General features: G+C 36.3%; 2 protein-coding genes across 4 annotated transcripts; both read right to left on the bottom strand.

Moving 5' to 3' along the window:
* On the bottom strand, nt 1-1,032 carry LOC106310780. Of its 3 annotated transcripts, none has more exons than XM_013747998.1 (2): nt 759-871; nt 1-549 (listed from the first exon to the last, which is right to left on the bottom strand). In XM_013747998.1, exons 1-2 carry the CDS (start codon nt 768-770, stop codon nt 115-117), a joined length of 447 nt encoding a protein of 148 aa, XP_013603452.1. In that variant the 5' UTR covers nt 771-871; the 3' UTR covers nt 1-114. The 3 variants fall into 3 exon arrangements, with proteins under 3 accessions (XP_013603452.1, XP_013603454.1, XP_013603453.1); XM_013748000.1 differs by lacking the exon at nt 759-871 and adding an exon at nt 884-1,006 and having other exon boundaries at nt 3-549; XM_013747999.1 differs by lacking the exon at nt 759-871 and adding an exon at nt 888-1,032 and having other exon boundaries at nt 20-549.
* A 285-nt stretch (nt 1,033-1,317) lies between these two features.
* LOC106311876 (callose synthase 7-like) lies at nt 1,318-11,585 on the bottom strand. Its single transcript, XM_013749198.1, has 40 exons — nt 11,041-11,585; nt 10,850-10,950; nt 10,630-10,721; nt 10,438-10,525; nt 10,233-10,343; nt 9,988-10,140; nt 9,807-9,896; nt 9,630-9,721; nt 9,392-9,515; nt 8,981-9,115; nt 8,821-8,897; nt 8,647-8,737; nt 8,433-8,555; nt 8,238-8,355; nt 7,771-8,155; nt 7,488-7,548; nt 7,186-7,267; nt 7,067-7,116; nt 6,911-6,997; nt 6,688-6,792; nt 6,507-6,601; nt 6,328-6,409; nt 6,084-6,247; nt 5,855-5,978; nt 5,650-5,753; nt 5,323-5,431; nt 5,089-5,240; nt 4,892-5,001; nt 4,694-4,813; nt 4,533-4,601; nt 4,253-4,430; nt 4,060-4,171; nt 3,726-3,967; nt 3,520-3,603; nt 3,287-3,399; nt 2,985-3,214; nt 2,113-2,910; nt 1,978-2,028; nt 1,705-1,890; nt 1,318-1,620 (listed from the first exon to the last, which is right to left on the bottom strand). Exons 1-40 carry the CDS (start codon nt 11,273-11,275, stop codon nt 1,357-1,359), a joined length of 5,787 nt encoding a protein of 1,928 aa, XP_013604652.1. The 5' UTR covers nt 11,276-11,585; the 3' UTR covers nt 1,318-1,356.
* Between the last annotated feature and the right edge of the window lie 2,831 nt (nt 11,586-14,416).

Genomic DNA, 14,416 nt, shown 5'->3' on the forward strand with positions numbered 1-14,416 from the left:
TCAACACCAAAACATAGTACATAGTTGCAGAGGAGTTAAAGAACTTAGAGATCACAAATAACACAGATAACTAATTCAAGAAGGAACTCTGTTCTAAGCAAATATAAAACAAACTCAAGAAGACTCAGTAACCCAATCCTTCGGTAGTGAAGACCCAAAGATCTGAGACAGAAGATGCTGATCTCTCTTGTTTGGTCTTTTGGAACCAAACCCTTGACTGACACCAAGCTCAAGAGCTTCTCTTCCTTCTTCAGCTATTCTTTTCCTCACATCTAGCAAAGAACTCTGCTTCTCAGAAGCTGCTACTTCGTCCTTGGCATCTCCTCCATCTTCTTCAGTAATCTCTAGTCCAGCATCTTGGCGTTGTCCGCCTGTCCCCCACCATTTGTTAGACACGGTTGCTAAACCCTTAGACGGGAATCCAGATTTGAACTCATCTAAAGCTGCCATTGTTTTTACCAGACTAGCGTTGTTAGCCCATACATTGGTGGAGGACTTGCCACTCTTGTTCCCACCATGCTGCATCTTCCTCGGATCAGTAACTAACAACTGTAAACCAAAAAGATAAACATGAATCAAAGTGATTTCATTTATGATCTCAAAAGCACATGCACAATTACAATAAAGAAGACCTAGAATCTTGCAAGAACAAACCGTAGAATAAGACAAGAGAGACTCAACAAATCTTGAAATCAAACTGCAAGGCTCTGTAAAGGACTTATAACGTTATGGGTTTCAGGAAAGGCCTTAGCTTTTACCAATTGTGGCATGAAAGAAGGACCTCCTAATCTCCTACGACTGCATCTACGAATACCTTTTTCTTTCACAGTCTTGGATAAACCAATCTGATTGTAAGAAAGCTATCTAAAATAGATGCGTGTACCTACCGAGAGAAGGAGGGAGGTTTCGTCTGGTCTATATGGTGCTTTCTGACTTTCTCTCGATGTTGAGTTACCTTTCTAGAGTGTATGTAGAAGAGAAGAAGACGTTCTTAGCACAGAGAGAGAGAGAAGGATGAACTTTTAATTTCCTAATTTGATAAGATGATAAAATTTCCCAAAAACTTTATATAAAATATATGATCTTAATGTAAACATAATTAATAAACAGACGTATATAAATATAAATAATAAATTGTATACTTTTTTATTCACAGTAAATTATATCTCTATCTTTTCTAAACAATTCTAAATATTTTGATGTTATTTACACCTAAAATGTAGATATACACTAAATAATTGAATAAAACAATATAAAATTAAATCAATTCATATACATTAAAATTCAGTATTCTTTTTAGTTTTAAATAAAAATGCATCAAAAATATACAGATTTTTTTTAAAAAAAAATTATAAATTAATTTATAGAACTTTTGTTGGAGAGAGAAGGTGTCTCTTTGTCTTTCTTTCCTGCGAGGATCATAGAGATCTGGAGACCGCGACTAAAGGCTTGGTTAAAGAGCAGTCTAGTTTGAAACTCAGACACGAACGGGAACCAAGATAAAACCGCAATGGGTGTGAATATCAGAAGCCCCATTATGTACTCGTACGCTCTCCCTAGCTCTTTAATCGAGTCCCATATTCCTATTCCCTTTAGCACGCCACGCAGCGTTTGCCCGATCTTTCAAAACACAACACCAAACAGATTAACAAGACTATACAAAAGAAAAAGCTGAGAGAGTTTGTGTGGAACGGAGGAACTTACAAGAAGAATGGCCCAGCCCGTAGGCAAGAAAGCTAGGAATGAAGCGCATAGATCTGAGATCGTAAGGCCGCAGACTACAAACAATACAGTCATGACTGACAAGAAACCGAGGAAGAGAAGCGCCTTGAGAATCCTAAACATAACCTGAAAATCTGTACCGAACTTTCGTCTTCCCATTGATACCATCTGTTCAATGATTAAACAAAACATATCATCAATGTGTAGACTATCTCTAAATATAGTTAGCAGATTTGTTTCTTGGAGCATTCTTACCTTTAGGACGAGGAGAACTGACAACAAAACCGCCCAAGAGAGTCCATAAACCTTTAAAAGAAGAAAGGTTCAGACTTATTGGCATTTTTTAAAAGCTTAAAAGAGGAAAGTATACGACAAGAATACTATATATACCAGAAATGTTGTGTCGCGATGAGCGACGTTGAGGTGGTAGACGATGCCATACTGGTAAAGGAGGAAACGCAGTGCGAGAAGAATCTCGAGAACCCTTCCTCTTAAATTAGTGTGCTTGAGATGCTCTTGCTCTGATTCCCACCACGATTCCCAACTCTTTTCAACCACGATTCCAATGCCACCGCGGTTCCCCATCCATCTTTTCCAGTCAGTCCAGTCGTCCACCGTCTTTTGCCACTCGAACCCAGACGGGTTGAATATAAACGGAGCGAACAGCCAAGAACTCACCAGGAACCACATTGAAAACGTGATGTATAGGTAAAGACTTGAGCTACGGTACGAGTTCCCATAAACTTGATAGACTACTAGTAGTATGACCAACTCTAGTCCCTTGACGAAGTGGCTTCGCGAATATAGTCTATAGTTTTCCGCAAACTTGGCATGGAAGACAACAAACCCACGACCAGTTGCTCTGTACTTGGAACCTCCGTGCAAAACCGTCCTCCCAAAGTAGTGTGCTTTTGTTCCCAGCTGAAACGTGAAGAAAACGGAGGCGAGCTGAAGCTGCATTATGATGAAATCACCCAAGGCCGTGCGGAACCCTTTCTCTAGGCCAATCTCCATAACCATTGGTAGAACCATCAGAAAACCTAACTGGAAAACAGTTTGGGCTGCTAATGCCTGCTCAAGGGCTTTGGACTGATGTACTGTTGCACTTTGCAGAATCTCCTTTTCCAAACCGCTTAATACCAGATAAAGACGCCCGTAAAGAAACACATATACTGTGACCACCGTTATCTGAAACACAGAACAAGACATGTTTTTACTCGTCTGAACACTACAGGAGGAAGTAACTATTCAATTAGGCATACCATGCTGCTGAAATAGAAACCAACAGTGGTGAAGTAGAAGGAGAGCATCCTGTAAAAATCAAACCGGCGTCCAAGTCGGTAAACGTCACGACTTAGTGTCTGTTCTCCATTACCATTCGCAACTTTGGCTTCAAAGATCGAAATCTGATTCATCCCTACATCACGCCCTTTCCCTGCTTGGATGTACTCGTGATGCGTGATGTAACCCCCACGAAGTGTTGAATTGTACCCTGGATGTTACCAATGATTAGCCATCACAAATAACTAAGCAAATTTAATGTTTGTGAAGACCTCTTCTCTACCTGCAAAGATATCTTCGCTTAAGTTTATTATCTTTGAAGCCTTGCTAATGCCTCCCCTTGTGATGTGGAAGATTCTATCAAATATATCAGGATGGCCGTAATGGAAACGCACCCTGTAAAATAAACGCAAGTTATACAAAGATTCGATGACGCAGAGACTGTTGCTACTTGTGAAGTCAAACTCGAAGCTACAAAGGAAGGATCTTTTCCATTGTCACAAGATATGAGAATACCTCAGAGGATTTGCCAGAACACGTTGGCCAATGGTAACGAAACTTGTTTCTTGATTCGACATGAACCAAGCAAGTGATGAAACACTGTGGAATCAGAGAAAATCAGACAAGGTAGATTAAGAAACACAAGGATGTTATAGTGCCAAAAAAGGTGGAGACATATTTATTAACATCAACAACGACCAAACGTATAAGGAATCTCATACCTTCCAGTAAATATGTGTTCACGAAGACCCAAAATTGTTGGATTCCTCTTGCCACGACGACCTTCATCAAATTCTTGTAGCACATTTCTCATTTTGAAAGACTCTTCAAAGTAGTTGTCCTGGTTCATGTCTATGGTCTGAAGTGCTTCACCACGAGTGAAAATGATGGCATGATTCTGATTCTCAGGCTTTCCTTCGCCAATTTCAGTAGGATTGCCGGGAAGTTTGATACGATATATTTCCTAAGAAATACAAAGAACAAGGTTCATAGCAATTACGTTACTATCATATGTGTTAAGGCCTCATTATGAATACAATATTTGCCTTATTTTACCTCATCTAATTTGTCACCACCTTTGAGCAGCACGGAGTAGAATACTTTCTGTGATTTATTATTGACTGTCTCCTCCCTTTCATCTATATAGGCAACACGCAAGGATGGATACCTAACAATAATGTATAAAATTAAAACTAAGCTAGAAGAATAAGCATGAAGGTTTGATTTCAAACAGTGGCAACTTTCTTACTTGAGCATGAGCTGTAAAATATTATTGTAACAACTTCGATCCCTGGCCTCACTTGACTTTTTCTGGTTTCCATAGACTTGGCATGACACTACATACGTGAATTTTAAATCTGCAAGAGCTCGTGCGCGGTTCATAAAATTTTCATTTGATGCTGAGGAAAGGTAGCCATCATGGGTATCTGCAAGAGGGAAAAAAATAGAGTTCTTTAAACAAAATTTTGTCTCCAAGCAACATTAATTTTCCAACAATTCAATACTGAGAATGGAGAGGAAATACAAACCATCTTCTCCAGTGTATTCCTGGTAACATTGAAGTTCGAGAGACATTCTGTAGTACATCATTCCCCTAACTAGAAATAGTAAGGATTTTCAGTACATTTAGCGGCAGAAGAGAATCGTATACGTATAAGTACAAAGCCAACAACATTCTGATAGCATATACCTGTCCTTGAAAGGGTCTGGCCTCTAAACGATACCCATTCACGGAGTTGATCTGTCTTTTCTTTATCAGAAAAAATCCGTTTGACATCAGTTACACGTTCGACATAATTCGACCATTCCTCTGTTGAACATACACTTTCATTGGGTAAATCTCAAAACATGTTATAGAAGACGTACAAAGGCACCAATAGAAACTCACCAGGATATATTCTCTGTAGGTAGAATAAAATAGATATTCCATCTTCATTTTCCTTGTTCAATTCTTCTTCCGAATAGAGAACATCTTCTTTGTAATAAGGAGTTAAGACACTAGGCGCAAATGTGGAAAAAAAATGTTGCTTAGAACTTGTCAAAGACCACTATCACTTTGATTTGCCAAGGTTTTCAAACATGTACCTAAACGATAGCATGTCACGGACTCGAGGAGCATCTGGCATATTCATGAACAGGGAATTTGCAAAGAATGTCATACGACGACGAGCTTCCAAATTTTGAGGGATGTTAATTGCAGATTCTTTAACAGTCACAAGTAACAAAAGTCTTACAACCTACAAAGTAAGAATGAAAGAATGATACCAAAAGGTAGAAGACATGGTTGGTTTTTAACATTAGACAGAAACAAATGTCTACCTTTTCCCTCCAAGACGCGTCCTGCTTATACAGATTTATCTTTTCGAACCTTTGTTCTTTCTTGTCCGTATCATTATCACCACTCTGAAAATGAGCCCTCTCAAGAATCCTACAGGTGTGAAGGCAAAGCATGTTACACGAATAGTTCATATTGAAGTTTTTTATAAGGATTTTACAGGTAGGAAGACAAGCCATGTTAAATGAATATTTCATAGTGAAGCTCATAATTCATTATAAAGATTGTTAAAAACTAGAAAGAAAAAACAGAGTAGCTTTTGTTGCATGGAAAATGAGCCAAACTTTCATATATGAACGATCAAGACTTACTCGTGACCGTTAACCATAATATCCTGCGTGATGATTTCAATAATGTCTTGGAGAACATTGATTATCTGAGACTTGTAAGTTTCATCTTCCTCATCACCACTTAGCTGTCAGCACGACCAGATTTCATTGAGTAGGACGAATAATAAAAACACACAAAAAAAAAGTATTGGTATTGAACGAGAAAAGAAAAATATATTGACGTTACCAGGATTTTTAAGAACTTCTCAAGCTTATCACTGAGCAAAGGCATACCAATCATCCGGAATTTACTTAAAAATTTATGTTGTTGAATGCTAACATCAATTTCATAACAAATCTCCCTTACAATCCTAAATAGATTAGGAGACAGCAGTAGTATATAGTTAGTACTGGCGTAGATTAGGTTAAGAATGCATAAATCTGATGTAAACTCTAATTATTAAGCAAACACACACCTTTTATCAGATTCATCTTCAAGAAGACCATATATGACGTCCCTCACCGATTCATAAGCTTCAACCACTGCATAATGCATATAGTATTCACTTTTAATCTTCTTGAATAAGTCAATGTCCTCCTTTCCCTTGAAATCTTTAGCCATGTCTAATGCTATTGGAATCTTTCACCAAAAAGGAACAAATCATCAAGAAGAGATAATGGACAAGGCGAAGATGTTCCATAGATATCTGCATAACTTACTTTGCTAGCAAGCAAGAAAGGAGGCCACTGCAGAACAGTAACATCTTTAGAAGACGAAGGTACAAGTAGCAAATCTCTTTCCCTACACAACAAAAACAAGCATAATACATGAGTAAATTTCTTAAATGAACTTAAGGGGTTAGTGTGATGAGTCTATATTATAGAAGAATTCCTCAAACCTATCGCTGATCAGATCCTCATCCCGCATAGTGTATACGAACTTATTCCACATCTGTGAGAACCTCGCAATATCTCTTTCGTCCACTGTTTCCTCCTGCATTACTCACATTTATCACCCATAATATGATAATAGTTGGCGTATAATTTCTTAACAATTAAATTTATATGTATGATAAGTACCAAATGCTTTCTCTTTGGATGGCCTGGAGGTAATGGTGTCAGTTTACCACAGAACGCAGATGGAACAAATCTAAACCTGGACCGCAACATTCCAAGTGTACGTATCTACACACACAAATGGAGATAAAATAACTAAGAAAACTTTGGCCAATGTAGGGTTTTAACCTAAGGAATCAGAAACATGTTTGTATAGTATTAACAAAAGAGAAGACGAAAAAATTACCTCCCCAAGATGGCTGAAAGCTCCAGAAATCCCACCAAATAGAGTGGAGAATATGGCATACCATATTTGCGTATCCATAAAATAAACCTAAATATCAATCAAATTTCAGGGTGTTAAGAGATGTTCTTGCCAATTTATTTAATAAAAATAACTTACCAAGACAATCGGACCCCATATGGAGATTATTACACCAATGTTATGAGTGGCTGCATAGTTTAGAATGAAAAGAAGTTACCAGCAGTAAATAAGGACACGATGAGTAAAATGATCTTTACCATTTGGAAAGAACTCATGCCACTGATAATTTACGCCAGTCATATCCCATATTAACCTCGTTGGCTTGACAAGTGGTAATATCTGTCCAGGGATCATCAACAAAAGTACATGTTAAAATATAACTGTAACAAGATATGCCTATATCGCTCGTTCTAGATAATAAATAGGACTACAATCTCTCGAATTAGTAAAGGATTAGGATACTAAATGAGGATATTACTAGCGGTAAACATGAGAGTATACACTCAATAGTAGAAAGAAAAAGATGATTTATAAGTATCAGCATAACAAGCTAATTCACCTCCACGTAGTAGCTGAATGCAAGCTTGCTAAGTAACAGCATGACCCAAAAGAATGTATACCTGAAACAACATAAATTAAAAAGAGCTGATCATGAACCATACACTAACTTGTAATCAATGTATCGTACCATGAGCGGTGTGCAATATTGAAACAATTTGCAAAACTATATTAGTAATGTATCCAGAAAACGATGACTTGCTGAACTTTTTCGCAGGATGCATGAGAAAAAGGATAATAAGGAAAATGGAGACAAAAACTACAATGAATAAACATCATCTTACTTGAAAAGTGCAAACATTTCTTCATGCATTCCTCTGCCAACATACAGTTTTGGCTGAGCCCACCACATAATAAATGTAACAATTCGCATATTTGATCGCTCCATGATTCTACGCAGAGGTGGGAGTAAGAAAAACACAGCCGCCAAAATATTTGGTAAGACATATAATGCAATAGCATAGTTGTACGACGACTGGTGAAGCCAACTCCCAATCCAACTACTGAAGAACTTTATTAGTCCAGTTGGATTCTGCAACGAGTTTGAGTATGTAATTGGCAATATAATGGCCCACATGGCTGCCATTAAAAACTTTGTGATGTACCGCAGAATTTGGGTAAACTTTAGGCTCTTCCAAGCACCAAAACTAAGAATTACGTCCAATGTCGCTTCATTTCATCAAACAACGACAATAGGGCATTAATATTCAGCATAGGGGTAATGTCAATCTGAAGCGGAGTTAGAAGTTACCTTGTAGAAGATTAAGGAACGCTGAAGTGATGAAAATGGTCAGCACATTTTTGAATACATCCTCAGAAAATATGTTAAGAATAGATCCTGATGGGCTCCATGCAACAATTATCATGACCTAAAAAATCATAGAATTACTACATACATTTATCAAACAGAGCAGAAGTAGAGTGGGAATTTTAAATTAAACTCTACCTGTAGAGACAACGCAAGGAACATCCACATTCGGTCAAAAGTTCGATAGAGGTTCCAAAACGTTCGAGCTTCAACAAAATTAGTTTTGGGTTTCCTTTTTCCATGAGAGACTGGGTCGTGCCTCTGCAATTAATAAAAGTTAGTACTAAGAAAATGTCAAAATGTCAAGGTTAAATATAAAGATTAAAAAAATAGTACTAAGAAAAATTAAAACCTCATTGGGACGTTGTGAGATCACATCAGTGTGGATGAAAAAATCTGCCTCAGGTTTCATTGGCCAATCCAGCCTAAAACACCTCTTATCCCTATGAAACGGTAAAATGAATTTGCTCAGATAACAACACATGACTAAAACATATAACACCAGATCAAGCATGAGTTTACTCACCAAAAGTACTCATTCAGATCATCATAATTTCTCCATTTTGAATGGCTTGCCTTTCCCATTTTGTTTCTCCTGACTTCCTATTTCGCACAAAACGACCTGGTCTTCTTAGTGAACTAATACGTGAGGGGAAAAACGAAAGCTAGAACAGAAACTGACATACCTTGCGAAGGACCTGGTAAATTGGTGTTATAACATTCCTTAAGAATGCCTCATCGTCAGGTGCACCTGCCTCATATGTCTCCCCAGTTACAGGGTACACATTGCTAAACAGAATTCCATGGACTTCGTTCGCCATCTTCACAAGAAAGTCATTTCTTTAAACATGGTTACATATAATCTTACAACATAATATTATGAGAACAAAGCAAAGGACTTTTCCTTATAAAATCTCAGGGAGAATTTACACATATGCAATCATCATCACAAGACTCCTCAATTTTTGTATATCAGATCATTACCAAGCAAATCACAGAATATTCTTAGATAACTAGAGACACATTTTAAAGGTGTGTGCGCTATTTGCTAGTCACAGAAACAGAGACAAGAGGATTGTCTAACTAAAAGAACCTACATTGTGGAATATGTAGCAGAGGCATTCAGGCATGAAACGGACATTCGATGCTTCACCCCATATGAGAAGATAAAGGCCAATATACAGAAGGCTCAACTGCTGTTCATTGCAACCTGCAGGAAACCTACCAACCATCCACCAATAGAAACTTTAGGGTCGAAGAGATGTAAAGGAAAGCTTTTCGAAGTCCCAAGAGCGTTAAGAACTTTATTTATCTAAGAGATGATCATTATGATACCTGAGATATGATTCCATCCGCAAATAGTTGCACCATGACTTGTAATTCTTGAAATATTTTCCCATCAACTTATTCACGGTGCTAGGCTTCACCTATATTTTATTTGTAGTTAGTAATTTGTGTGTAATATCCTCCAGAAAAAAAAGGAAGCTTTGTGATAACCCACAGAGTACTTACATCTTCATAATCCTCGAGATTCCTCTTTCTCACATCAACGTTGGCAAGTAGCAGTATGAGATGCTCCCTCTGGTTAGCTACATTTCCTCTCTTTCACCATGAAAAATAGGAAACTTAATCAAGACACTTTTTATTATAAAGAACTTAAACAGACTAAAACTGGCGAGAAAGAAACTAATACCTGAAAACCAAAAACCAAAGCAAGCCACTCGAGAATGTCATTGAAAGTTCTGGCCTTTTCCCTATCCACTTCGCTTGCCTTAGTCGAGGCTGAAGGAACTCTTGGCTGAGGAAGATTTTGCACATTACAGACAGCACGAATGGCCGCCTTAATCTAAATTTTAATGGAAAAACATCGGTAAGAGCTCAGAACGACTAATATCTGATGAAAATCTCAAGTAAGTAAGCAAAATTTGCATACACAACCTCAGGGAGTTCCATTATAACGGTTTTGGCTCCTCCAACATCCAGTGGAAGAATGTTGTAGGGCTCATAGTGATCCTTCTTTCTTTCAACTTCTTGAGCATACCTGTGGGTCTACATTCCAACAATCAAAAAAAAGTCAAGTGCCACACAAAGACACTCCTAAGGATAATCTATCATACAGGGATGTAGGGGAACACTAATCAACCTTTTCGTCAATTCTTGCTGGATGAATCACAGTCTTCAGAACATCATACAAGACAGTCGCCATCTGGTACAGCTTCGCCATCTCCTCCCTATAATGCACAAAGTTAGATAGACACACACACACACACACAGAAAAAAAGTTAAAGAGACATCACTGAGATTACAAAATCTTAAGAAGAGAAGATACACTCACGGTGTCTTTTTCCCTTCTCCATTTTCTATATTATCCACATAGAACTTCTGATAGTACGTCTGAATTTCATTCGGATCACTCGTCGGTTCCTCCTACAACAACAACAAACAAATATTCAAGAACTTGAATCCAAATGCTGAGATCAACTGTATGATACTCAAATCCATCGAATAGAACATCATGCCAATCAATCAAGTGATATATATATATATATATATACCTCTTGTAATTTGTGCAATAGATAGGTTTTAAATTGACGAACGCCTCGCCCACTTGATGTTGGATCCATCTTATGAGCCTTCTCAAACGCATGGAAGCGACCTAGCAAAGATTAAGAGAGTTAACCACAATGCTAATCTCAAACTCTTTTATCTACAACACTTTGATAGGAAGGAGTCAGAAGAATCTTACAGAGGTAAGCGACTCTTGGATTATCTTCTTCAATATCATTAGCAACACGAAGAATAGGAGCAATAGCGGCAAGCGAAGAAGGCACGAGCTCGCTGTCGATGATGCTCTCGTCTTCGTTAGGCTCAATCATCATCATCGTCCCTGCTCGAGTCATCCTCCGGGAAAGAGAACGAACAGGCTGCATCTGCGGCGGCCTCCCGTCCTCGCCGCCTCTTCCTCCGCTGGTACTCGCCATACCAGATCAATTCCTCTTCTTCTTCGACGGCAATACTCGACAACGAATCGATGTTTATTATAATACTCATCGTGGTTTTATATGTGCAGAGGGAAAGGAGATGCGAAGGCAGAGAGGTGGAGATGGAGATTCGTTGAGTGGGGTTTAGGGTTATTCGATTGCTCTAGGAGGAAGAAAAGAATGCAGAGAGAAGAAGAAGAAGCTTATTAAATTGATTTCACCCGCGCTTTTTTTAGGTGTGACTTTTTGTATATATCGGTAGACGAAAGCAAACCGATGATTATGCGATTTCTTTTTTCCCGGAAAGTTTGAAGAATTGCTTCCCGGAGAAGTCGAAAGACGATGGCTCTATGGAAATCTAGACTACATGACGTTTTAGGTTTTTACAAACTAACAGCGTGTCATTTTTAATGTATGCCCAACAACACGAAGATAATTAATTATAGCCCAACAAAAGGGAGCAAAACCTCAGAATAAGGATTTGAAGGTTGATTACTACAACCATGAAACCTCAAAAAAAATTCTTAAAAATTTATTTATTTCCACTATAGTCTTTGACATTAACAAAAATTAGTAATAATGATAAAACTTCACAAATACATATAAAACATATTTTTAATATATTATACAACACACAATATTACAGTATTATATAAAAAAAAAATATATAAGTTACATATATAATAAAAACATACATACCGGTTAGCCGATAAATTCCAGTATTTTGGTACCACTCGTAAGATATGTATATTTAAATGTTTATAATTGTTTTAATTTATCTTAAGTTTGTTTAATGTATTTAATTTTGTGTGACCTTTATTTAATGTATACTTCTATTTGTGTGAATTTTATTTTAATACTATGTAATATTTATTCAATTTATTTTATTTTGGTGTATTTAAGTTATTCTAAATAGAGTTAGTAGATGTATTTGCGTAAGAAAATAATTGTAAAGACTTAAAAGAAAATGAATAGTAGTTTTGAGGTTTTGAATAGTAAAACCTCAAATTTGAGGTGTCACTATTCAAAACTTCAAAATTTGAGAATTTGAAGTTGGGTTGAAATGACAAAAACTTCAAAATTTGAAGATTTGAGGTTGGATTGGAGATGTTATAAGCATAACACAACTCAATCAAAGCAAGCTCCAAATAATCGGCTCAAGTAATCGGGTGAAGCGCCAACAGAGACGTAAATCCGACCAATAGAGAAATCCTCTCAATTTTGGTCGGATTCGAGAGCTCAAAACAAATACAACCCATTCAATTTAAATAAAAGATAGTATGCCCGCTCAGAGATAATACTAATTATTATATGATTAAAATAAGATCTGAAATACAGAATACAAAAATAGAAAATACGAAATCGGCGGCGTGCGCGACCGATGTTTTTTGAAATATGAAAAATATAAAAATAAAACTGCGTCTGATTTGGCGGTGGTGGTCAAATTCATTCACTTATCCAATCCGGCGGCGGCTGCTGGATTTTCAATGCGACATTTGCGTTATTAACACGACGATCTAACCGACTGAACTAATGCGCCTTGATGAATTTTAAGAAAAAACTTTTGGGGTTATTCCATGTCAGGTTTTCTATGAACCAAAAATACAAAAATGAGAATTGGAATTTTTTTGTATTACATAACTTTCTATTGATAAAAAGCAACAAATAGTATAATAAGTGAATTTAAGAATGCACTATGAATGCATTTATTCCATCAATTCTAAAATTATTTTTACCATTTAACTTTAATGAAATGTAATAGTTATTACATAAATTCCACAAATAAATAAACAAAAAACATAAGAAATTATTCTGTAACAAATTTTACAAGGAATGAATCTATTTTATTTGATGTGTTTTATTTATACTCATTAATTTTATTTCATCAATTTCTAAACACATTTAACAATTACATTTAAAGAGATTAATGAAGAAGTGGATGTCGATCATGGCCAATGTTACGAACGAAGTGGCAGAAATAGTGAAATAGAATATGATTGCTATTTGTTTTTTCTTTGAGTATTTAGCTTGTTTTTGTTTCTCCATAAAAGAATACCATAACATCGTCATTACGCTAAAGAGCATAAAGATCATCTTTGCTTGTACTCTCTCAAACTGCTCACTGGTATAATATCCAACAAAACAGCCAAGCTTAATCTTGTTTTTATGAGATTTTCTAGAAGTGTTGATGGGACTGAAAGAGAAAAAGTGTGTTTGGTGTGCATGATTTTATACTTCATACTTAAGTTGAAAAGGACTCAACTTTGTTTTATTAATATTAACTCGGCTAATGTAAAATTTACATGTGTGTCATTATGTTGTTGTGCAACATGGAATATTTTACTCATGAAAAACTCGTTACGGCTTTTTAATAATCTAAATTAAATACAAACATGCCTATTTAGTGAATAAAGTTTGTTAGGTGCACTTAGAGTTTGAATGGAAAGTGTATAATTAGAGGATGATACAAAAGTATATTTCAACCATCATATTATTCGTATTCACCAAAATTTTATAGCTTGACTAAAAAGATGGAAGATATATTAGCAGTCTAATATTTTTTGTATTTTATTAAACAAATTGAATAAATCGCTATTGGTTGTATACACTTGTTAAATGGATTGTTTCATCTATTTTTTGTTTATAAAATAGTTTCTTTATTTTGATATCAATGAATTTTATTTATTTCCCCTTTATGATAAAACTTTATTATTGTGACATGTAAATATCATTTATATTTATTTATAAATCTTATTTTACTTAAATACAACACTTAGTTTGTATAATTTACACCATATTCGTATAATTATATTCAAATACAACATCTTCCAAAGCAGAATGAAACACAAGCACATAAAAGAAAGGAACTCAACATGAACGAATCTGAGTTCCAATTAAGCTCAAAAAATGGAGTGAAATGCGACAAGGGGATCAAGCTCCAACCAATTCGAAATCAGGAGCTACTCAATGATTCCGAGCTCAAAACCAAATCAAAACATTGACGAAATAAGAAGTCGTCTCATGCTGGATCGAGAGTGGTGTTTGGATCTGATCGGAGCTGATTGAGATTTGGAGGAGTGACAACCGCTGGTTGTTTGAGTTTGGTGCAGTTTTACGTAAACATCACCGCTCGTAACCTTT

The sequence above is a fragment of the Brassica oleracea genome, chromosome C8, assembly GCF_000695525.1.
Source record: "Brassica oleracea var. oleracea cultivar TO1000 chromosome C8, BOL, whole genome shotgun sequence".
NCBI classification, from domain to species: Eukaryota; Viridiplantae; Streptophyta; class Magnoliopsida; order Brassicales; family Brassicaceae; genus Brassica; species Brassica oleracea.

Excerpts from the sequence above, each read along its gene's own strand:
- LOC106311876 (XM_013749198.1), bottom strand. The coding sequence starts at position 11,275 with ATGGCGAGTACCAGCGGAGGAAGAGGCGGCGAGGACGGGAGGCCGCCG. Across the intron at positions 10,722-10,849 it reads TATTGCACAAATTACAAGAG|GAGGAACCGACGAGTGATCC; the intron begins GTATATATATAT and ends TTGTTGTTGTAG. Across the intron at positions 5,754-5,854 it reads AGAAGTTCTTAAAAATCCTG|CTAAGTGGTGATGAGGAAGA; the intron begins GTAACGTCAATA and ends TCGTGCTGACAG.